Below are 25,927 nucleotides of genomic sequence, written 5' to 3'. Positions count from 1 at the left end.
GTTCCCCCACTTCTCTGATCAGTAACTGTTTGAATCTGCTTTGGAACTCAAGGAAGTTCTAGGAGGCTGAAGCCTTTTTTCCTGCAAACAAGAAACAGGGGACACAGAAAGGATTTGTACCCAAGAGGACCACACTGCTCAGCTTCAGTACTTTTGTCACACTCCTAACATTTATTTGTGTCCATGTGTATAAGCTCCATGAGAATAGATACCTTGATGATTGGCACACCACTGAGTCTCTAGGGCCTAGCACTGTGCCCAGGACATAACGGTCACTCAATAAACATTCGCTGCATGAATTGAGGTAGGATAAAGTTGTGATACTTTGTGGGTATTTCCCCCTAGTATTTCCATGAGCCATGAGGCATCCTATGTACCAAGGAAAGATAGGGACAGCAGAACATAGTACAACAAAGATTTTAATTTTAAAAATCATTTATTTATTTGATTATTTTTGGCTGTGTTGAGTCTTCATTGCTGCATGCAGGCTTTGTCTAGTTGCGGTGGGTGGGGGCTACTCTTCTTTGTGTGTGAGGGCTTCTCATTGTAGTGGCCTCTCTTGCTGTAAAGCATAGGCATGTGTGCCCTGCATTACGGGTGGATTCTTATCTACCATATAATCAGGGAAGACTGATTTTCATTTTTAGATTTTGATTTTCAGAAGACTAAGCCACTGTTATGTAAAGAGGTTTTTTTTAGTAGAATATATAAGCAACTAGAGTAACTGCTTGCGTTTGTTGCTCAGTTGTGTCCAACTATTTGTAACCCCACGGATTCCAGCCCACCAGCTCCTCTGTCCATGGGGATTGTCCAGGCAAGAATACTGGAATGGGGAAAAAAAAGAATACTAGAATGGGTCACCATGTCTTCCTCCAGGGGATCTTCCCAACCCAGGGACTGAACCCCGGTCTCCCACACTGCAGGCAGATTCTTTACTATCCAAGCCACCAGGGAAAGCCAGGAATATTGGAGAGGATAGCCTATCCCTTCTCCAGGAGATCAACCCAGGAATCAAACCGGAGTCTCCTGCATTGCAGGTGGATTCTTTACTAGCTGAGCCACCAGGGAAGCCCAGAGTTGTTATAATCCCCAGGGACAAGCCATTGTGGAAAGAGCACATCAAACATTAAAGCTTCAAATTCAAAAATTAAAAGAAGGGGAGTTTAAGTATAGCTCTCCCCATCACTCTTGCAACATGCTCTTTTTGTAATAAGTATTTTAAATGCTGATTCGGCTGGAACTACTGCAATGCTTCACCATTGATACCCGGAGCAATTGAATGCAAAGCCATTAGTCAAATGGAAGGACCTCCTCTCCAAACAATGGAAAGGTCCCAACCCGTTGTTAACCAGCGGTCTAGGATATGCTTGTGTTTTTCCACAGGACGCAGATTCTCCAATTTGGGTTCCAGACAGATTGATTCGTCATGTCTCAGCCCCTCCAATACCGGATTCCATGGCTGCCGCGACCCCGAAAGAGGAAGGGGCCTCCTCTACCTCCGCTTCCCCCACCAGCACTGGAGATGCCACCGACATCGAGACAACTGACTTCAGAGACCTCGGATGACCAAGGAATGTATCTGCCCACCAAACAGGTGTCTCAGCTTCACATACGGGACACTACTCCCCCTGATTCCCTGCGCCGCAGAAACATCCCAGGCAGCCTAACTCAGGCGACCTGGAATGCCCCCATACCCACTTGGGGACAAATAAAAACACTCTGCCACCAGGCACGGGAAATGACTTCCTTGCAGGGATCTCCAGCTTCTCCTGAGAAAATGTTTATTGCCATGCTTGCTTTGCTTTTCTGCCAGGTAAGCGCCTCCCCTATTCCAGCTAAATATTGGGCATATCTCCCAGATCCTCCAACTTTCCAGGTTGTTTCCTGGAATAATGAGCCTATATGGGTCAACACAGACCAACCTCAGCTTTTGGGAGGATTCTATACTTCTTACACTAAAGATAAATATCCTATTAATTTTAATTATACCTTCAGGGGATTAATAGACGATCTTCCTGTTTGCTTTAACTTCCCCAGTAATCCAAAGAGTTTTATTACACCCACTAAAGAAGGGTGTATTGGGGCCTCTACAAAAATAAATATAATAGATTCCTCAAAAATAGATTCCCAGTCTTTACGTCATCGGGTAGTTTGGGTATTAGTGGCCCTCTTGCCCGGGATCCTTGACCCTTATGTTACCCTGCGTTTTACACCCCCTCCTGGTTATTCAAAGTGCTATAATGTTGCTCCTTCAGATGAAGTGTGGAAGACCATAGATGGTCATACTGGGTATCCGACTTGGACAACTTGTACTTATAGTTCAAGGATTGATTATAGGATACCAGGCGGTGGGAATTATACTATTCAGGACTGGAGCAACCTGAATACGGGTGAGGATCCATTGATCAAAAAAACATTTGAAGGCAGATTTGAGAATTGGAATAGGATCCCTCTTCCTTGGACTACATAAGCCACTAGATGGCATACTAACCAATTTGTTCCTCCTGTGCTGTCTTATACAGCTAAAAGCAAAACCTATTGGCAACCTGAGATTTGGAGAGCCCTTGCTGCTACTGGCCCCGTTTCTTTATCTCGCCCAGATAACGATTCCACTTATTCTGTTTTAGCTTGTTTACTCTCGCCTTATGTTTTCCTTTTTACTAATGACTCCAACAAACTTAATGTATGCATGAATTATTCAGGTGGACCTAACGTGGTAACTTGTGAACAATGTATGCTTTCATCCTGTTTGACCCCTCAATATAATGTTTGCTCTTGTGGTGTTACAATGCCCACCTTATCTCATGATACCCGTGACCGTGACCTCCCACTGGTATGACAATTACGGTCTCACCGTGTTACAACAACTGCAAGATTTAATGAGACAACGGCAGTTTGTGGGTCTACTTATTTTGGGAATATCAGCTTTAATAGCAGCAATTACTTCTGTTACTAGGGCAGCATTATCATTGATGCAACAGGTGCATACTGCCCAATATGTTGATGCCATGTCTAAAAATGTTTCTTTAACTCTAGCAACACAGGAAGCTATAGACAGAAAGTTGGAGATGAGGACTGACGCCTTGGAAGAGGCAATTATGCATATTGGAACTGAGTTACAGGCTTTAAAGGTGAAGATGGCTTTGACATGCCACGCTGATTACAGGTGGATATGCATGACATCTTTGAAGGTAAATGAGACAGATTATGAATGGGAAAAGATTAAAAATCATGTCTCAGGTGTTTGGAATAGTTCTGATATTGGCCTGGACTTAGGGAAACTTCATAATCAAATACAGACCTTGGAACACTCTTGACTGGATTTTACTGCCACTGGAGCAGCTAATGACTTTTTTTCACACCTTCTGTAACTTTATTTCTGGAAAAAATATTCTGTCTAATATCCTTAGTTATGCTGCCATTGGTGCTCTAATCCTACATCTCATAATCATTCTCCCTTGTATTGTCAGGATTCTTCGGCAGAGCATTCAGAAGCTCGCGACTGAGCTGCATCTGGCTGTTTTAAGAAATAAAAAAGGGGGAGATGTTGGGGGCCAGTGTGAGGCGCTCCACCTGTGGCAAAGGTCATGAGGAAGGAGGCTCGACATACGCAAAGGTGGGATCGAGCCTCAGGAGTCCCCCTGGAAATTCTCGAGCATCTACCCCCATAACCAGAGCCTGCCTACTTTACTACTTTGTGCTCTCACCTACACCTCTGACTTTACAGGGGGCGGTCCCCCACCACCTCTTTCGGAGAAGGAGTTAACTTAGAGCTCCAGTTAATAATAATTCCTGGGCGTGACAGGAGTATTTTAACCTACAAACTCCTCTGAAGGTTCTCTAGCCTGCCTGACAGGCTTGTCTGGCCACATGTGATTGCTCACAGCCTCCCAACCGTGAGAGGCACGAGATGCTTTAAACCTTCTAAAAACAGGTTCCTTAGAGAAGTTAGAAAACTACTAGTATAAGTATAGTGGGCTGATTAGAAATTGTATTGGTGAAGGATTTCTCATGTGTTGAGCCAATGTTTGCTGCTAAGTCTCCACATCCCCTGCCCTTACACACATTAATGAATATATAGAAGAAATAAGTATTAACCTTTGATATTAATCATGTTAGACCTTAGGCTAAGCAAATTCTTTCCTTAATTAAAACCCACTACACCCTCACCCTATAGGAATGTAACTTTATCTGGTACCTCCGGAAGGTGGCGTCTGTTTTAAGAATAGTCACCCCTGGAGAAATAAGTGTTCTGGTTGACTGACCACTGTCACAAGAAGAGGGTCATAAATTGTCAGCAGGCCCCCTGGCCAGAAAGATGATGTAACACCCCTAAGACCTCTGTATACATCTGTATGAAGCACGTGACTTTAATAAAAGTCAGGACTGCTGACCCCGCGTGACTTTTGTATAACATCTCAGTGTATAAAAACAGACCCTGGAAAAATAAAAAATGGGATCAGTTCCTCGAAATACCGGTCTCCCCATGTCGTTCTCTCTCTCAAACTCTGGCTGAGTTTCCATCTGGAGCGCGGAGCCCGCCAAGCTTTCTAATTTTGCCTGGGCTTCTAAGATCCGACTGGGGCGGCCTCAGTGTCTCCTCTCCTTTGGGAGAATGGAAGGACGCCTGCAGCCTACGTAAGTGGCACAAGCTTCTTGAAGTTTTATTGGTTTCCCACGTAAACCAAGCTACTCAGCCTCTTTTCTCCACTGAATTTTCCTGCCGAGCTATCCTCATTCTATTACTCTTTATATCTCTAATTAATATCTAATTAAAGCCAGTGTATTCGCCGACGCCATCTCTCCTTCAAATTTCCCTGAATCAACCGGGGCTGGACCCCGGCACAGAGTAACAGCTTGATTAGTAATTATTAGTCAAGGAGAATCAGGAAAAGCAAGGGAGTTAGACATTGGTAAGTATTCCTGTGACAGATTCCTATGTTTCTCAAATATCCCAACCCCTTTTGTCTTGCCTTCCTCTACTATAGATATAAAAAGAGAAACACTTGAATGAATAGTCTTTGAGTTATAATAGTTATACTACACCTATGAGACTCAAAATCATATACTAAAAAGTTCACTTTTCACTTTCATGCATTGGAGAAGGAAATGGCACTCCACTCCAGTGTTCTTGCCTGGAGAATCCCAGGGACGGGGGAGCCTGGTGGGCTGCCGTCTATGGGGTCACACAGAGTCAGGCTGCTGTCTATGGGGTCGCACAGAGTTGGACATGACTGAAGCGACTTAGCAGCAGCAGCAGCAGCAAGTTAGAAAGAGTCTTGAATAAGCATTCTAATCCTGAATTTCCTATCTCTGGACTTCTTCTTGAAGAAGACAAATACCTAATTTATATAATCCACTGTAGTATGATTATTATTTGTGGCTCAATATATTCATAAGGATAGCATCCCAAAGAGTTTTGGGAAATCCAAGAGCAAGGAAAACAAATTTCTCCCTTCCTAAAAAAAAGCCAAGAAGGTAACAAGCTTTTTAAAGTTCACCTGTGTCTAGGATGGACCAGGAGCTGTAGAGTAGAGGTGGCTGCATCCAGTGTCTAGACAGAAAGCCTGAAATAGACTTACAGAGTTTCCTTAATGCCAGTGTTAAGAGAGTCTTCAAATGTTTCTATGAGCTACAGAGAAAAATTGACAAAGAACTGGACTTGGAGACAGGGTGATTGGTCATCCCAGTTTGCCCCAGATTCTCCTGATTTGAGCACTGAGAGTCCCACATCCTGGGAAACCCCTCATTCCTGGACCAACTGGAATGGTTGGTCACCCTACTAGAAAAGACCCTGTGGCTAAGACAAGGAGGGCACAGCAGCACTTGAGGGCCAAGTGGCTATGAGAAGGCAGATGGATGACAAATGGCTGCATGTCTGGCTGATGATAACTGAGACCCTGATGCCCAGCATCTCCAGAGTTCATAGTGTTACCGAAGCTGTTGCCCCAGAACCATACCCTGCCCCTCCCTTGAGTGGAAACCAATTACTCTTACCTAAATTTCAGGAGGAGCCTACAAAAAGAAAAACAAGGATTGGTTACAACCAATGACAGAAGATTTGACTTCCGGTAGGCCTTGATCTTCATTATACACTCACTGTAATAGCATGCTAAATGACACACCCACCAGCACCATGACAGTTGACAATTGTCATAACAATAACCAGAAAAGTCCAAACAAAGACTGAAAAGGAGTGTTGCACCAGTTCCAGATTCAAACCACACCTGTGTTCTCGGATAAGTCATGAATATTCCTCCCTCTCTTTCCAATACACTCCCTTTTACCTCAACTCTCCTGTACAGATGGTGCCTCCACCCACATTGGGTTGAGAAGTTGATTTGCAAACTAAGTTCCTGCTTCTCCATTCTTTGGCTATTGCATAAAGCTTCTGCTGCTCCAGTCTCAGCATCAGTTTTTCTTCTTTTTTGGCTGGACTGGGTCTTTGTTGCTATGCACAGGCTTTCTGTATTTCAGCATCAGTTTCTTTCTTGGCTATGCAAACCTGAGCAGAAAAAGAAGCCGACAGTGGCTCTCAGCTTGGGCTTGTTGTTGTTCAGTCACTCAGTCGAGTCCAACTCTTTGCGACCCCATGGACTACAGCATGCCAGGCCTCCTCATCCAGCACCAACTCCCGGAACTTGCTCAAACTCATGTCCATTGAGTCAGTGATGCCATCCAACCATCTCATCCTCTGTTGTCCCCTTCTCCCACCTTCAATCTTTCCCAGCATCAGGGTCTTTTCAAATGAGTCTGTTCTTTGCATAAGGTAGCCAAAGTATTGGAGTTTCAGCTTCAGCATTAGTCCTGCCAATGAATATTCAGGACTGATTTCTTTTAGGATGGACTGGTTGGATCTCTTTGCAGTCCAAGGGACTCTCAAGAGTCTTCTCCAACACCACAGTTCAAAAGCATCGATTCTTCGGCGCTCAGCCTTCTTCACAGTCCAACTCTCACATCCATACATGACTCCAGGAAAAACCAGAGCTTTGATTGTACAGACCTTTTGTTTCTGCTTTTTAACATGCTGTCCAGGTTTGTCAAAGATTTTCTTCCAAGGAGCAAGTGCCTTTTAATTTCATGGCTGCAGTCACTATCTGATTTGATTTTGAAGCCCAAGAAAATAAAGTCTGTCACTGTTTCCATTGTTTTCCCAACTATTTGCAATGAAGTGATCAGTGTCATGATCTTCGTTTTCTTAATGTTGAGTTTTAAGCCAGTCTTTTCATTCTACTCTTTCACTTTCATCAAGAGGCCCTTCAGTTCCTCTTTGCTTTCTGCCATGAGGGTGGTGTAATCTGTATATCTTAGGTTATTGATATATATCTCCCTGCAATCTTGATTACAGCTTGTATTTCATTCAGCCTAGAACTTCACATGATGTACTCTGCAAATAAGTTAAATAAACAGGGTGACAATATACAGCCTTGACGCACTCCTTTCCCTATTTGGAACCATCTGTTGCTTCATGTCCAATTCTAACTGCTGCTTCTTGACGTGAATAAAAGTTTCACAGGAGGCAGGTCGAGTGGCCTGGTATTCCCATCTCTAAGAATTTTTCACAGTTTGCTGTGATCTACATGGCCAAAGCCTTTAGTGTAGTAAGTGAAGCAGAAGTAGATGTTTTTCTGGAATTCTCTTGCTTTTTCTATGATCCAACAGATGTTGGCAATTTGAGCTCTGGTTCCTCTGCCTTTTCTAAAACCAGCTTGAACATCTGGAAGTTCACAGTTCACATACTGTTGAAGTCTGGCTTGGAGAATTTTGAGCATTACTTTACTAGCGTGTGAGATGAGTGCAGCCATGTGGTAGTTTGAGCATTCTTTGGCATTGCCTTTCTTTGGGATTGGAAAGAAAACTAACCTTTTCCAGTCCTGTGGCCACGGCTGAGTTTTCCAAATTTGCTGGCATATTTAGTGCAGCACTTTCACAGCATCATCTTTTAGGATTTGAAATAACTCAGCTGGAATTCCATTACCTCCACTAGCTTTGTTCGTAGTGATGCTTCCTAAGGCCCCTTGACTTCTCACTCCAGGATGTCTGGCTCTAGGTGAGTGATCACACCATTGTGGTTATCTGGGTTATTCAGATCTTTTTGTACAGTTCTTCTGTGTGTTCTTGCCACCTCTTCTTAATATCTTCTTCTTCTGTTAGGTCCACACCGTTTCAGTCCTTTATTGTGCCCATCTTTGCATGAAATGTTCCTTTGGTATCTCTAATTTTCTTGAAGACATCTCTAATCTTTCCCATCCTATTATTTTCCTCTATTTCTTTGAACTGATCACTTAGGAAGGCTTTCTTATCTCTCCTTTCTATTCTTTGGAACTCTGCATTCAGATGGGTACATCTTTCCTTTTCTTCTTTGCCTTTAGCTTCTCTTCTCAGGTATTTGTAAGGCCTTCTCAGACAACCATTTTATTTTTTTTTCATTTCTTTTTCTTAGGGATGGTTTTGACCCACCTCCTATACAGTGTTATGAATTTCCATCCATAGTTCTTCAGGCACTCTATCAAATCTAGTTCTTTGAATGTATTTGTCACTTGAATCTATTTGTCAATCCCTGTATAATTGTAAGGGATTTGATTTAGGCCATACCTTAATAGCCTAGTGATTTTCCCTACTTTCTTCAATTTAAGTCTGAATTTGGCAATAATGAGTTCATGACCTGAGCCACAGTCAAATCTGACTACAAATCTGAGTGGAAAAAGAAGCTGAGACAATGGGTCTCAACCTGGGCTAGGGCCCCAGTCTTGGTCCAATCAATGAATTTGGTAAAAATAGGTCCCCTCAAATACTGATACAATCCAGGCAACCCAGGCAACCCAGACAGAATGTGAAGGACATTCTGAACTGACTAAGATTACTAACACTGATATTCCATTTCTATTATCTAGAAGTCAAACAAGTAAGTTCAATTTTAGAAAAATAAAATTTCTTGTTTGTGGGCAAAAACTTTGTACCCTCTGTAGAATAAATGAGTAATCTGAATACTGAGAGAGGAGTAAGAATCAGCCAAGGAATGAGATAAATATTCAGATTTCAAGACACAGCATGCCATTAAACAAGCACCAGGAATCAGATGAGCATGGTAAGAAATGAATGTAAAGAACTAAATAAAATCATATGGAACCTGGAACGTCATGCTAAAAATTTGGGGCTTTATCATAAAAAACAGTGAGAAGTCCTTTAGGACGATGTGACACAAAATGTAGTCTGCAGACCATCAGGGTCATCTGGAAGCCTGTTAGAAATGCAGATTCTCAGATTTTCAGTCCCCACTTTTGTGACCCCATGGACTGTACAGTCCATGGAATCCTCCAGGCCAGAATACTGGAGTGGGTAGCCTTTCCCTTCTCCAGGGGATCTTCCCAACCCAAGGATCAAATCCAGCTCTTCTGCATTGCAGGCGAATTCTTTACCAGCTAAGCCACAAGGGAAGCCCAAGAATACTGGAGTGGGTAGCCTATCCCTTCTCCAAGGGATCTTCCCGACCCAGGAATTGAACCAGGGTCTCCTGCTTTGCAGGCGGATTCTTTACCAACTGAGCTATCAGGGAAGCCCATAGCATGCTAAACCATTGCTCCCTCCCACCCCCAATCCCCATTAAATCAGAATTTCTGGGGGAATCTGAGTTTTAACAAATTCTCCTTGTGATTCTTATTCATACTAAAGTTTATACAGCACTGATTTTAGGAGACAGGGTTAAGCAAAGTGAGAGAGATAAGAAGGGATTGAAGTCTTGTATTCCTGGCTTAGGCAATTGGAAAATGGTGATGCCTTTCACTGAAATAAGGAACATACTAGAAGGAAAAAATGTCATATTCTTTTGGTTTGGGGCATTTTTGTTTTGAAGGCTTGAGAAGTTCCCAAATAGAAATACCCCTACCTGCTAGTATAGGAGAGAGATCTGGGCCTGAGGCAAGGATGAGAGAGTCATCAATACAAACAGAGAAATTGACCACGGAAGTGAATGAGATCCTGCAGGGGGAGTGTGTAAAAATCAGCAGCCCCAGGGCCTAGGACCAAATCCTGAAATCACAGACTTTTTTTTTTTTTGGCTGTACTGGCTCTTCATTGCTGCGCACACGCTGTCTCTAGTTACAACAAATGGAGGTTACTCTCTAGTTGCAGTGCTCAGGCCTCTCACTGCAGTGGCTTCTCATGGTACAGAGCATGAGCTTTGGGGCACACAGACTTCAGCAGGTGTGGCACATAGGGCTTAGCTGCATGTGGAATCTTCCTGGACCGGGGGTTGAACCCATGTCCCCTGCATTGGCAGGAAGATTCTGAAGCACTGGATCACTGGGAAAGTCCTGAAAGTATTGACTTTTAAGGGGTGGGCGAAGGGCTTCACAGGTGGCTTAGTGGTAATGAATCAGCCTGCAGTTCAGGAGACACAGGTTTGATCCCTGGGTTGGGAAGATCTCCTGGAGAAAGAAATGGCTACCCACTGCAGTATTCTTGCCTGGAGAATCCCATGGACAGAGGAGCGTGACGGGCTACAGACCAGGTGGTCGCAAAGAGTTGGACACGACTGAGCAACTAAACAACAACAAATAGGAGCTTCGAGGGACCAAAGGAGTAAAAGGCAAACTAGGAGTCAACGTGAAGGAGAAGAGAATGTCTTAAGAAAGAAAGAATCTTGAAATGCTTTGGAGAATTCAAGTTAAATAAGGACCTGCGAATGTCTACTGGTTTCTGTGTGTGTGCATGCGTGTGTGTGTGTGTGCTCTCTCAGTCACTAGCTCCAAGGTAGCAATTAGAGATTTTGGTTTAATAGTTTCAATAGAATGGTAGGGGTTGCATTAAACTTGTAACGCTCAGGAATGAACTAAAAATGGTGGACGTAGATCAGCAGTTCTCAACCAGAGGTAATTATGCTCTCCAGGGGACATTGGCAACATCTGGTGACATTTTCGCTACTGGCATTTAGTGAGAAGAGGCTGGAAATGAGACTAAACCTTCTACAATGCACAGCACAACTCCCCTCCCCTGCCCCAGTGAAGAATTATCCTGCCAAGGTTAATTGGCAAGATAATTAAAATAATGCCAAAGGTCGAAAAACCCTGCTTTAGCCTAATAAAGTCTGTACACTTTTGGGGCCTATCATAATTAGAAATCTCCTGGGTGTATCAGGGACTTCCTAGGTGGCGCTAGTCATAAAGAATCCACCTGCCAATGTAGGAGATGCAGGTTTATTCCCTGGGTCTGGAAGGTCCTCTGGAGTAGGAAATGGCAACCCGCTCCAGTATCCTTGCCCAGAAAATACCATGGACAGAGGAGCCTGGTGGGCTACGGTGCTCGGGGTCACAAACAGTCGGACGCAACTGAGCACACACACATCCATGAACGCTGGGTGTATTAATATTATTGAGGCAAACACAGTATTCCTGAACAAGCAGTAAAAGCATGAGAAACTGGGGACTTCCCTAGTGATCCAGTGGTTAAGACTGTGCTTCCAGTGCAGGGGGCAAGGGTTCAATCCCTGGTCAGCAAACAGTTCCCAAATGCCTTGTGGCCGGAAAAAAAAAAAGAAGAGAGAGAGAGAAACTCAAGAGTTCAGAAAACTCTTTCCAATGTTGCCACTATTATCTATGTATGTCTTTTAAATTGTCATTTAAGTGTTTTCTCAGCTCCATTTCTTCATGTAGAATCATCTTGTATTCCCAAGGTATTTATAATCCTCCATGAACATATTTTCCTTTAAGCAAGTGTTACAGGGAGTACATTCTTATTCTAATGAGGTTTCTCCTTAGGGACAAAAAGGGAATTCAAACACACCTTTGATTCTGGTATAGATGCATGTTTCTGTATAGCTGAATTTCTACAAGTGCAAAAAATCTGAGTTTATTGTGCAATCATTTGACAAAGAATAAGTTCAGTATGAGGAGATAAAGTGGAGACAAAACAGGAATACAATTAGAAAATAAAGGAAATGGAGGAAACAAAGTAGAGATATTATTCCTGCAGCTGCCAGAGCTGAGGGAGGTGAAATTTGGAGCGTGGCAGCAAGATAGGGATTTTCAATATAACCGTCTGATGTGCTGTCCTCTAGGGGCTAGAATTGTGTTTGTCATATTTTTTATCTCCAGATCCTGGAATGTAGTGCTCAATTCATATTTGTTAATTAAAACAAGTGAATAAAAAAAGCTAAGCCTATAAAATACTGAGGTTGGGAAATGCTCTTGGACATATGGAGATTTGTTAAATAAAACTGTCAAAAATTTTTTCATTTTAAGAATCTGTTAAGAATAATCAGGGCTTACCTGATGGCTCAGCAATTAAAGAATCTACCTTCCATGCAGGAGATACCAGTTCAATGCCTGGGTCAGGAAGATCCTCTGGAGAAGAAAATGGCAAATCACTCTAGTATTCTTGGCTGGGAAATCCCATGGACAGAGGAGCCTGGCGGGCTACAGTCCATGAGGTCACAAAGAGTCGGACAGGACTTAGCGACTAAATGAAAACAACAAAGAATAATCATACAAAGAAAAATAGCTATCATCTACTGCGAACTTTCTGTGAATTAAACCCTTTTGTTTCTCTCCTTGCTCAGTCATTAAACAGCCTTCGTTGAATGCCAGGCAAGTATTTTTGCCTTTGTAGCGCTTATATGTGTGGCAGGCAACACAGAAAACAACTACCATAAGGTAAGGGGTAGCGGCCAACTCAGCATTCACACTTCCTTCTCCTTTTCATGAGAGTCTGTTCCTTGCTCTTGTATCCACTCTCTCCTGTGCAGCCCATGTGCCTCTAGCTTCCAGTTGGTCCTCATCTCATTTCTCTATGGTTCTTTCTAGCTTTTAGAGGCCATAGTTCATGCATGTGAAGCAGCAGTTCACATACCTCTTTCTAGCAAACAGAAACTGAGCTGAAATTGTAAGCACTGGGCACAAGGGGGCACTAGCAGCTCAGTGAGGTTTACCAGGTTGGCTGAGTACGGTCAAGACTGATTTTGAAGTCAATTTTCTCCTGAGTTGTAGAAAACAAGAAAATTCCAAGGGACATATGGGCTAGAGGAGGGAGAAGAAACAGTTTCCAAGCCATTTATCCCTCAGATGCCAATGGTGAGTAAAAGTGTCAAGAAATTTTACATATTCCTGTCAAAGAAGGAATTTAAACCAAAACTTGCAGATTCTCAGAACTTATCAATTTATAGTAAAAATATATAATCTCAAAAGTGAAAAAGGGAGGGCAAACAAAGAAGCCAAACAATTTAAAAGTAATGTCCTTTTTATTTTTCCATTTATAAATTCTACATGTATTTTGAAATAAACAGAGCACGCTGCTGCTAAGTCACTTCAGTCGTGTCCAACTCTGTGCAACCCCATAGACACCAGCCCACCAGCTCCCCCATCCCTGGGATTCTCCAGGCAAGAACACTGGAGTGGGTTGCCATTTCCTCCTCCAATGCATGAAAGTGAAAAGTGAAAGTGAAGTCGCTCAGTTGTGTCTGACTCTTAGCCACCCCACGGACTGCAGCCACCAGGCTCCTCCGTCCATGGGATTTTCCAGGCAAGAGTACTGGAGTGGGGTGCCATTGCCGTCTCCAAACAGAGCATGAGGTTGTATCAAATGGAAATGCATGTTCAACATACTTGGCAATAGAACTGTGTTCTAGCAATGCGTAGGAAGGTATCTAACTGAAAAGGTTCAGTTAGAATGGTTGCAGTTTGAGTCAGTCTCACTTTTTAAAACTAAATATCAGTAGTTAAATGGAACTGGAAATTCTAGAGATTTGTCCACTTGAACTAGGCCTGAATGACTATTCTATCTTGAGAAATAAATCGGTATAGAGATAGAAAAACTTCTTAGAAAAATTGTTTTGTCCTGGTGAAATAATTTGGCTGAGAGTTCTTACAGGAGATTTGTGATGTTGAGTTTGGAGAGCTTTTTGATAGCTGTGGACTGTCTAATAGAAAGTTTGTAAGTAGTACAGATGTATGCTGAGGATTATAGCACTCAGTACTACGTGCTTGAGTGTTTTCTCCTCTTGGCCATTCATTTCTGCCTTATGGTCTCATTTAAAATTTTATCATTCCTCCATACCATTTCTAGATGCTTCCTAGTGTGTATCATTGAATATCACAATTGCCCATTTACCTATCAGTACTTAAGCTGTAAGCTCTATGGTAGTCAATATCTCTACCTGTCTGCCTTGCTCTCCATTATCTTCTGTGACCATTAATGTCTGGAACATGAGCGATACAAAGAAAACCTGACCAAACCTCCCGAATACCACCTCTCTCAGGCCTTCCTTTTCAATATACGTATTTTCTGCATTTGCACAAACCTCTAACTCCTTGAACCTCCGTCTGCTGCCAACCCCCTACCTCCATTTGCATAGAGGTCTCTCACTTAAATCTTTTAGATTAAATTCCAATCGTGTGGGTGAAGGGTGGAATTCCATGAGAGAGTGCAAAGAACAGCTGCTGAGGAGGGAACATTTCCAGAGAAGCTGTACTGTAGAAAACTCACCCTCATCCCCTAGTCCGTCTCTCTGTCAGCCGCTCTTGGCCTCTTCATCCCCCTACTTCTAGCTCCCTCATATCCCCAGACTCCTCCAATACATTTGGACTTCTCGTTGAGCATCTAGATTCTCTCTGACCAGCATTCTTGGTTCTATTATATCCTTATTTTGGGTTGGCAAAGAAATTCGTTTGAGTCTTCCATAACATCTTAAGAAAAACATGAAAGAACTTTTTGGCCAACTCAATATTTCCACTGCATCATCACAGAACACCAACCTTCAAGTTAACTTCTGGAAAAATTTTCTGAGCCACCTAGACTTTGTGCATCAATACAAAATCATAGTCATCAAGTTCATCTTGGGCTACCTGTCAGTTCCTTTACTTTTCTGGCTTCAGCTTCTTCCCATCCTTTTACTACTGTTGCAAACTCTCCTCAGGCTACCTCTGGCTTTAATTTAAATTGTCCATGGTATCTCCTTCATATCTTTTTTAGTATTAATGGATACATAGTGATCCCTCTTCTTTTATTCCTGATACTGGTTATTGTATATTCTGTTTTTTTTTTCTTGGTCAGTCTGGCAAGAAATGTATTAATTATTTATCTTTCTAAGAATCAGTTTTGATTTCATTGATTTTCTCAGTTATTTTTCAGTTCTTAATTTTACTGAATTCTAATCTTTGTTATTTCCTGCCTTCTGCTTAATTTGCTCTTTTTCCTCTAGGTTCTCAAGGTAGAAGCTTAGATTACTGATTTAAGATCTTCATTTTTTTCTTTCTTTCTTTTTTAGAATTTTGGTTGTGCTAGGTCTTCTTTGTGGTATACGGACTTCTCTAGTTCAGGAGCTCGTGTTTACTTGTCCCAAAGCATGTGGGAACTTACTAGCTCCCTGACCAGGGATTGAACTCACATCCCCTGCACTGCAAGGTGGATTCTTAACCACTGGACCACCAGAAAAAAATCTCTTTATTGTTTTCTAAGTATTTGTTATAGCCACATTCACAAATTTTAACACCATATATTTTCACTTTCACTCTGTTAAAATACATGCTGTGCTGTGCTTAGTCGCTCAGGTGTGTCTGTCTCTTTTGTGACCTCATGCCCTGTAGCACGCCAGGCTCCTCTGTCCACCGGTGTTCTCCAGGCAAGAATACTGGAGTGGGTTGCCATGCCCTCCTCCAGGGGATCTTCCCAACTCAGGGATTGAACCCAGGTCTCCCAAATTGCAGGCAGATTCTTTACCAGCTGAGCTACCAGGGAAGCCACATTAAAAAAATATATATATATACACACACACACATATATATATATATATATATTTTTTTTTTTTTTTCCTTGTGAGATTTCCTCTTTGACTCATAGGCTATTGTGGAAGGCAGAATAATGTCCCACCTCTCTCTGTCCCCAACCTCCAAGATGTCTATATCCTAATTCTGGATACTGTGAATATGTTAGGTTACATGACAAAGGGGAATTAAAGTTGCAGATGGAACTAAGGTTGCTAAACATCTGACCTTAAAATAATGTTAAGTTTTAAGAACATCAGGGACTGTTACAAAGAATCTGGTTACTAAGTCAAGGCTGTCTTTCTGCTGTTCTGGGACTCCCCTTCCCCTAACTGAAACAACTAGAAAAAGTAGCGGGGGAAGTAGGGGAAATACGAAACAACTAGACAACAGTCAGCGCAGGACTGTGATCCTTCAGCAAAGGGAAACAAACTAAGTGAGCACGAGGAAGGCCCTGACTTTCTCCCTAAGGACGATTTTCGTCACAGTGCCAGAAAGCCTCATTAAGATGAGAAGACACAGATTAAAGTTCAGGGAGGCCAAGACAGCTAAAATATGTGGGTCGGTGACTCAGAGAGGAAGGGACTAGAAAGAGAACCCCAGAAATGTTCACAGATGTCCCTCCCTTGATTCTTTTAGACTAAATTCTAGTCTTGTTGTGTGAAAAGGAAAACTCCATGAGATTGGGCAAAACACTGCTGAGGAGAGAATGTTTACAGAGGATCTAATGCAAGAAAATTCCTAGAGCTTGCCCAAGCCTTGAGATGATTCTAGTGCCCATCAGACAGAATGAAGAGACCTCATTGAATAAATGGGTCGTTAAGTAGAGATCTCAGAGGTTCCGTCTTAGCAGTGGAGCAAAACTGGTTCTAAATAAAGGCTTCAGTTCAGTTCAGTCGCCCAGTCGTGTCCGACTCTGCGACCCCATGAACCGCAGCACGCCAGGCCTCCCTGTCCATCGCCAAGTCCTGGAGTTCACCCAAACTCATGTCCATTGAGTTGGTGATGCCATCCAACCGTCTCATCCTCTGTCACTCCTCCTCCTGCCCTCAATCTTTCCCAGCATCAGGGTCTTTTCTAATGAGTCAGCTCTTCGCATCAGGTGGCCAAAGTATTGGAGAGGATACACATACACATACCTAAAACACACTTAAATTCAAACCTCAAAAAGATGAGGTTGGGGACTTCCCTGGTGGTCCAGTGGCTAAGAGTCCATGCTCCCAATGCAGGGGGCCAGGGTTCGATCCCTGGTCAGAAAACTAGATCCTCCATACGGTAACAAAGACTGCAGATCTTGTGTACGGCAAATAAGACATGGTGCAGCCAAATAAATAAATAAATATTTTTTTTAAAAAAAGATGAAGTTGACCTCAAAGTAACTTAACTTTCTGCCAGAACAAAATCTAATACTCATCAAGAAATGCTGTAAAATTTTCAAAGGAATATAATTTTAAAAGTTGGGGAGGCAGATATGGGAGTTCAGGGAGGTGGAAGCTGCTAGAATTTCTGAGACAGAATTTGAGAGAAGGGCATGGCACAAAGACAGATGTCTGGAGAACTGTAGAGGGTTCTCCTCAAGTATCTGAGTACTGATATGCACACGAGTGAGAGGAATCTTAGAAACTGCCACGGAAAAGGAGTAAGCAAAACAATTCCTGGAGTTCACACAGGGCAGAGAATAGTTTGTGTTCACACCGGTCACAGACCTTGTCATATACAGGGCATTAGGTATAGCCTTCAAGAGAGTCAGGCCTTAGGAGTAAGAATAAAAACCCCAGAGTAAAGTCTTCTCTGAATCCCCTGTAGCAAAGCTTAATAATAAGCCTCACAAGGATCAAGTTGATCCTCAAGTAGATTGAACAAAATCAGTACTCTAAAAGGATAACTCTTGTGCACTTTTTGTGGGAATGTAAAACGGTGCAAAATCTATCCTCACTCCAGGTAATCTATCATCTTTGTGATTCTTAAATTCAATGTATATAAAGTATTTTCTTTATTTTAGTTCATCAAACTTTTTGTCTTTTCCTATTGCATCACATTGGTTTGACAGCATATTTATATTAAATATTCAAAATGTAATGACTTTATTGTTCTTATTTCTTACAATTTTCTTGGCTCCCCTATAGCATTTACTCTTTCATATAAACGTTAGGAGCATTTTATCCAGTTATATAATAAACATGGTTGGAATGATAATAATATATTAATTTGGGTAGAAATACTATTTTTATGCTAACTTTTGCCATCTACAAATATAGTATATTTTCCAGTTCTTTAGGTCTAATGTTTTTATATTATTTTATAAATTTCTTTTCATATTTTTGACCAACTTATTTCTAAGAATTCTATAGTTTTTCAACTATTATGAATAAAATGTGGAATATTTTTCTCATTCTTCATTCCTACATGCTTGTTACCAGAAATTAAAAACCTAATTAATTTAATATATTGTCTTGATATGTAGCCACCTTACTAATTTCTCTTACTAATAGTATAATTGATTAGTATTTTATTGGTTAACAAAATAAGTATTGTTTTATTACTTAAATAAATTATTACTCAATTTTATTATTATTATTTTTGAATAAAATATAATAATTTGTTACTTAAGTTAATAAATATTTCACTGGATCTCTTCAGCACTCTTTTGTTCTAGGCACTCCTTAATTGTCATAGTAATGAATTACATTGCTACATTTCCTGATGTTCAGACACATTGCATTCCTGAAACAAATCTTGTTTGAACCTAATTTTTATTTTTTTTATATATATATATGGATTCTATTTACTAAATTTTGGAAGAGAATTATACATTTGTAGTTGTGAGATAGGACTGTAGTTTTTACCTCCATAAAATAATATATTTAAAATTTATTCTCATGTCCTAAAATACATTGGAAAACTTTCTTATATAAACAATAACTTTAAAAAATGGAACAGAATTATCTGTTCTTAAAAGCTGTGAATCTATCTTGTACTGGAGTCTTTTTTAAGTGGCAAATTTTAAGAAAAAAATCATCTTTAATATCTCTTTTGTAAAGACTGTAATTTTATATAAAATACACATATTTGGTAATTTATATTTTGCTAGGAAATTATCCGTTTCATTCAAGGCTTTCAAATGTTTATTTTCAGATTTATTTAATTTACTTATGTGGCTGCACAAGGTCTCAGTTGCGGCATGTGGGATCTAGTTCCCTGGTCTAATTAACGGTGTCGTGATAGTGTGAACAGTGAAGGGACTCAGCCGTACATATACACGTATCTTGTCATAGAATTGCTAGTAGTATTCTCATAATGGTTTTAGTCTCTGCTGCATACGTTGTATGCCTTTTTTCTCATACCTAACTGTTGCTCTCTCTCACTTAAGTAGACCTATAACTTTATCTAGTTTATTTTCAAAGAGCCAGCTTATTTGTTTCTTCTATTATTTTTGTTTCCTGTTTCCTCAATTTCAGCATTTTTAAAAAAAATTTTAATGTTATAGTACACTTTGTTAATTTTCTAATTTCTTAAGATAAAGACTTCGTTCCTTTATTTTTGTTTCTTATCTAGTAATAAATTTATTTAGAGAGAATGATTTATTTCTATGTTCAGCTTTTGAATGTTCCCTACATTTTGGTGTGAAGTCTTCTCCTTTTCATTGCTTCATAGTTTATAAATTATCTTTGATTTACTCTTTGATCCAAAGGTACAGAAATTAGTGTATTTCTTAATTTCAGTGAAGTTACATTTTCTGTCATTTCTATATATTTTCCTCTAATTTTTATCAGGTTATGATTAGAAAAAAAGTAGGCAGTGATATCTCTATTTGTTTTTTTAATTTGTTAAACTTTTCTATGTGGACAAGTATGTGATAAATGTAAAATTTCCAAGGAAACAAAATGAATATTGTGTATTAGAGGAACCTAAGATCCTTTATATGGGCTCTCCAGTGGCTCAGTGGTAAAGAATATGCCTGCAATGCAGGAGACACAGGAGATGCAGTTTTGATCCCGGGCTCAGGCAGATCCCCTGGAGGAGGAAATGGCAACCTCCTCCAGTATTCTTGCCTGAAAAATCCTGTGTGGACAGAGGAGGCGTGCTACAATCCAAGGGGTCAAAAAGAGTTAGACATTGAGCACTTAAGCATGAAGATCCTATATATAGCTATTTAATTAAGTTAATTGATTTATTTAGCTTTCCTAGAATTGATTTCTAAGAGGGATATAGTTAAGTCTTTAACTAAATATCACATTTTTTATCATGCATTTCTAATAGTTTTGATTAACATATCTGATCGCTCTGATGCTAGGTGCATAACCATTTTTAATTACATCTTTTTCACAAACTGTGTCTTTAAAAATTACATAACGTCAATACTTTTAACTTCAAATTCCATTTAGTCTTGAGTCTTCCCCCGTGTTCCAGTGGTTAAGACTACACTTTCAACCAGGGGGCTGCAGGTTTGATCTCTGATCTAGGAACTAAGACACCATATGCCACGTAGCCAAAAAAAAAAGAAATTCCAGTCTGCTTTTTTTTTTTGGCCTTGCCACATGTGGGATCTTAATTCCCCACCCGGGGATCCACTTCCTTGGAGTGGAAGTGCTGTTAACCACTGGAACACTGAAGAAGTCTCCTCTGCTTTCTTTTTGTTTGAATTTTCTTGATATCTTTTGCCTATTCCCTTAATTGTCAGTTTTATCGTTTGATTATGCTTCTTTTAAACAGTTTTTTATCTTTTAATGTGAATGTTGTCTTTTTATTTATTTTTATTTGGCTGCACCAATCTTAGTTCTGCCACTCAGGATTTTTAGGTGGATCTAGTTCCCTGACCAGGGATCAAGGCTACCTGCAGTGGGAGTGTGTGGCCTTAGCCGCTGAACCACCAGGGAAGTCCCTGGGTATTGTCTTTTTAAAGTTAGTGTAATGATTGGGCTTCCCGGGTGGTGCTAGTAGTGAAGAACCCACCTGCCAATGTGGTAGGCTTAAGAGAAGAGACTTGGATTTGACCCCTGAGTTGGGAAGATACCCTGGAGAAAGAAAGTGAAATCTCTCAATCGTGTCCAACTCTTCGAGACCCCATGGACTATAACCTATCACATTCCTCCGTCCATGGAATTTTCCAGGTAAGAATACTAGAGTGCGCTCCCATTTCCTTCTCCAGAGGATCTTCCCAACCCAGGGATCGAACCCAGGTCTCCCACATTGTAGGCAGACGCTTTACCATCTGAGCCACCAGGGTGGTCACCCTGGAGAAGGCCATGGCAACCCACTCCAGTTTTCTTGCCTGGGAAATCAGAGGAGCCTGGCGGGCTATGGCCCATGGGGTTGCAGAGAGTTGGACATGATTGAGTTGGCACCTTGGATAATGATCTCTTTATTTTATTCCTTCCCTCATACTTTATATGTAACACTTATGTCTTACTTTTCTACATATACTTTTCCATATTTCAGCTGTTTCAATCATGTTAATATTTCACTCTCCCCTCTCTTCAACAGTTCTATTAAAACCTTCCATTACATTTCTTAATCAGACACACATTTTTCTACTATTATTTGAAAACAAAACACAAAAGATTGCCCTATCTAGACACACAATTTCCTCCACTAAGGAACTGTATTTCTCCTCCACTTCTCGTTACCAATATGTTAAGATCTTTAGAATAATTTTGCTTGCCTCCTTCTTCCCTCTATCCATGAGGTCTTAGAAACTTTTAATTCCTCTCTTCTTATACTGTCCCTCTGAGTTTCATACTTTCACTTCTAGACACTTAGATTTTCATTTCAAGTTTTCCTATTTATATTATACACGTATTCTCCACATGCCCAGTCTATCCTCAGCTATTTATATGGAACTGTGCATTTGCCTAGCAACGTGTATTGCTCATTCTGTTTCTTCCGCTTCTGTTTTGAAGTATTTGTGCATATTAATTTGTTGTCTTTTCTTTAATATTTTTCTAATCAAGGCATGGGAATGATCTTATCTCTGAATTATTGCACATTCTCAGATTAATTACATCATAGCTAACTTGCTTTCTCTCAAGCTACTAGTGTTACAGAGGTAATGCAAAGGTGCATCTTTTTTTTTTTTTTCCAGCAGCTTATTCTTTCTAAATGGTAGCATTTTTTTTTTTTTTTCCAGCAGCTTAGAATTCAAGAATTTTACCAGGTTGTGCACGTCAGTAATCTTTTAATGTATAACCACGTGTAACTAGCCAAAAAACTCCCATGTATACTGTGTCTTCCCCTACTTCTTTGGAGCAATTTCCTAGAGCTACTGAGAGAACGGGCTTCCCAGGTGCCGCTAGTGGTAAAGAAACTGCCCGCCAGTGCAGGGTAGATGTAAGGGTCGATCCCTGGGTCCAGGAGATCCCCTGGAGAAGGGAATGGCAATCCACTCCAGTATTCTTGCCTGGGGAATCCCGTGAACAGAGGAGCCTGGTGGGCTACAGTGTATAATGTTGCACAGAGTCAGACACGACTGAAGTGACTTAGCACAGCACTGAGAGAATGTTTCCTGGGTTATAGTCCTCAGTATGATGTTGAATAAAACTTAACCCACTACTTTTACATTGCGTGTTTTTCTTTCGGTTGACATTGGCAGTGTAGAAAGCATGCAAGCTGTCTCCTCTCTTCTGAATCCACAGAGGTCTTACAACAAAGCAGATAACAATATGTATTTTGGAGCCAGATGCCTCAGTTCAAATACTAGCTCTGCATTTACCAGTGATGTGGCCTTGGGCAAATCATTCACACTCTATGCTTCAATTTCCTTATTTAGCCAATGGGGAAATGGTGAGTATTATTATGGGTTGATTGTGAGAGTTATGAGTCTACTTTTGTGAAGTACTACTTTTTCAAAGTCTACGTTTGTGAGAACGGTGCCTGGCAAACATATGGGCTGTTTAAAAGAAAAAAAAAAACTCGTGCTGAAATTGGATGCATATGTGGTGAACACAAATTGCTAAAACTGAGCTTTCTAGCTTTCCCTCCAAATTGTTCTTAATTTTGGCTGCACGTTAGAATCACAGAGAATCTTTTAGAAACTCTCTTGCTATGTACTTCAGGCTGCTGCTGCTGCTGCTGCTAAGTCACTTCAGTCATGTTTGACTCTGTGTGATCCCATAGACGGCAGCCCACCAGGCTCCCCTATCCCTGGGATTCTCCAGGCAAGAACACTGAAGTGGGTAGCCATTTCCTTCTCCAATGCATGAAAGTGAAAAGTGAAAGTGAATCTGCTCAGTCATGTCCGACTCTCAGCGACCCCATGACTGCTGCTGCTGCTGCTAAGTCGCTTCAGTCGTGTCTGACTCTGTGTGACCCCATAGATGGCAGCCAACCAGGCTCCCCAGTCCCTGGGATTCTCCAGGCAGGAACACTGGAGTGGGTTGCCATTTCCGTCTCCAATGCATGAAAGTGAAAAGCGAAAGTGAAGTTGCTCAGTTGTGTCGGACTCTTAGCAACCCCATGGCTAGTTAGATCAAATTTCCCCAAAGGAGAAACAAAGCAATGGAAATTATCAAAACTTCCCAGGTGATTTCATTCTGCAGCCAACACTGAAAACATTGCCTTAACTCCTTCATACACCAAAGAAAATTGAGCGTTTGTAGATTGAGTTTCTTTTCTATTATTCTTTTGATTTGTAGAATGCAGATCTTACAGACAGGAATAGAGTGAGGCTAAATCTCAGATTCAAGGAAATTTGGAAAAACTTGGCAGTTGTTCTCTGTGGCACTGAGATAGAACCCGGAGTCTGAGAAGGCAAAGCTCTGTCAGGGGCTCCGTCCACACTCTTTGAATGACTCTCCCCCTTGTTCACTATGCTCCAGCCTGACAGCCACCTTTGCCTTCCTTTAACAGGCCAAGCTCTTTTCTGCTTCAAGGTTTTTCTGCTGACTGTTTCTTATTCCAGGAATGCTCTCTACTCCCTACCCACCCACCCCCCTTTTTAAAAACAAACAAACAAAACCTGGCCATTGCCTACTATTGTTTCCTCAGAAAAAAAATATTTCTTGACTTTCCAACACAATTAGCCCTTCCAGGTCCCACTATTGTAATCATCCACCAACATTATATTTGCCTTCACAAGTCCTATCATGTCCTTCACAATGTGTCATTATGTGTTTAGTCATGGGATCATTGGCTTAATGCCTAACTCTTGGCTAGAGTATAAGATTTATGTTTATTTTGTCTGACTCCCAGTGTTTCATGCCTAATAGTGTATACTACAGATACTCCCTACTTATAGTGGTTTGCCTTATGATTTTTTGACTTTACAATGGTGTGAAAGTGAAACGCATTCAGTAGAAATCATACTTCAGATTTTGAGTTTTGATCCTTTCCCAGCCTAGTGATATTTACTGGGATGCTCTTTCATGTCGCCAGGCAGTAGCAGGGAGCTGGATTTCCCAGGGAGCTACGTGACTGTGAGTGTAAATAACTGATACACATCCTGCACCCAGATAACCATTCTGCTTTCACTTTCAGTATAGTATTCAATAAACTACATGAGCTATTCAACATTTTATTATAATATAGGCTTTGTGTTATATGATTTCGCCCAACTATAGGCAATGTTAGTCTTCTGAGACCTTTTAAGCTAGGCTAGGCTAAGCTATGATATTCAGTAGGTGTATTAAATGCATTTTAACTTAGGATATTTTCAGTTTTCAATGGGTTTATCAGGATGAACACCATCATAAGTCAAAGAAGATCTGTATATCCAATAGATCATAAATAAATATTGAAGAAATGAATAAATGAAATTTAGCCCTGAAAGGGGCTTTTGATTGTCTATTTCAAATAGGTTGTGGTTTGGATGAAGAAACTGATACTCAAGTATTACTGTGATTTGCCCAAAATCATTCAGCTAATTAGTGCTAGAATTAGGACTCAGTCTCATTTTTCCCATCTCTCAGTCCAGTGAACTTTCTAGTATAAATGATTTGCTGTACTGATATAAAACAAGAGGATCAAGAAAGTAATTTAGATATATGGAATGAATGAAAGTTTATCACAGTCATTACACACAAAAACAATTTTTACTATACAATAATGTAAAGTGAGTACTAGAAACACAGGAAACTGAACTGAGCTTCAGTTTCCAAGTGAAAGCAGAAGTGAATAAAGGCTTAGTTTAACTTTTTTGAAAGTTAATGTTTAGTTCAGATTGCATTACTATTTGGAACATATCCAGTTCCTTAGAAAGTGTGCCATCAATCAATAATAAACCTACCCGTCATTAAGTTCCCCTACAAGTGATTATTTTGGGCTCCAAAATCACTGCAGATGGTGACTGCAGCCATGAAATTAAAAGACACTTACTCCTTGGAAGGAAAGTTATGACCAACCTAGATAGCATATTCAAAAGCAGAGACATTACTTTGCCAACAAAGGTTTGTCTAGTCAAGGCTATGGTTTTTCCAGAGGTCATGTATGGATGTGAGAGTTGGACTGTGAAGAAAGCTGAGCACCAAAGAATTGATGCTTTTGAACTGTGGTGTTGGAGAAGACTCTTGAGAGTCCCTTGGACTGCAAGGAGATCCAACCAGTCCATTCTAAAGGAGATCAGCCTTGGGTGTTCTTTGGAAGGAATGATGCTAAAGCTGAAACTCCAGTACTTTGGCCACCTCATGCGAAGAGTTGACTCATTGGAAAAGACTTTGATGCTGGGAGGGATTGGGGGCAGGAGGAGAAGGGGATGACAGAGAATGAGATGGCTGGATGGCATCACCGACTCGAGGGACATGAGTTTGAGTGAACTCCGGGAGTTGGTGATGGACAGGGAGGCCTGGCGTGCTGCGATTCATGGGGTCGCAAAGAGTTGGACATGACTGAGTGACTGAACTGAAGTGAACTGACAAGTGATTTGCATACATGAACTCCAAATCTCTGTGCAACTTCACAAAGTATATATGACTATTCACTGATAAGAAAAATAGGCTTATTATTGCACAGTTTGTAATCAGTTAACATAAGGATTAAAATCACATTGGTGAATTCAAGTTTCTCACCTGACAACAAGGCAAAAGCTGAACACACAAAGTCAACGACTCTGCTTTCCCAGAGAACTGAGGTCACAGAGCAAACTGCTTCCCCCCAGACTGGAGAGAGACAGATGGATACAGAGAATCACAGCTATTGTAACAGGGAGCAGAAGCCCAGCAGCAAAATTCAGCAGCTGGAAC

General features: G+C 40.9%; 2 protein-coding genes across 2 annotated transcripts in view; one reads left to right on the top strand and one right to left on the bottom strand.

The window, feature by feature from the left end:
* The window catches only part of RAB21 (RAB21, member RAS oncogene family), a 36,096-nt gene extending 35,735 nt beyond the window's left edge, over window positions 1-361 (bottom strand). The window contains exon 1 of the mRNA XM_010840947.1: window positions 213-361. Within this exon, the coding sequence (XP_010839249.1) occupies window positions 213-361 (149 nt within the window). The remainder of the gene's footprint in view (window positions 1-212) is intronic.
* Window positions 362-1,408: 1,047 nt separating this feature from the next.
* Window positions 1,409-25,927, top strand: part of LOC104989310 — a 30,648-nt gene continuing 6,129 nt past the window's right edge. Inside the window, 2 exon segments of the mRNA XM_010840946.1 lie at window positions 1,409-2,775; window positions 2,777-3,184. Of these exon segments, the coding sequence (XP_010839248.1) occupies window positions 1,427-2,775; window positions 2,777-3,184 (1,757 nt within the window). The 5' untranslated portion in view covers window positions 1,409-1,426.

This window comes from Bison bison, unplaced genomic scaffold (assembly GCF_000754665.1).
Source record: "Bison bison bison isolate TAMUID 2011002044 unplaced genomic scaffold, Bison_UMD1.0 scf7180017864151, whole genome shotgun sequence".
Classification (NCBI taxonomy): domain Eukaryota; kingdom Metazoa; phylum Chordata; class Mammalia; order Artiodactyla; family Bovidae; genus Bison; species Bison bison.
The sequence above is the reverse complement of the archived record's forward strand: the minus strand, read 5'-3'. Positions and strand labels throughout refer to the sequence as shown.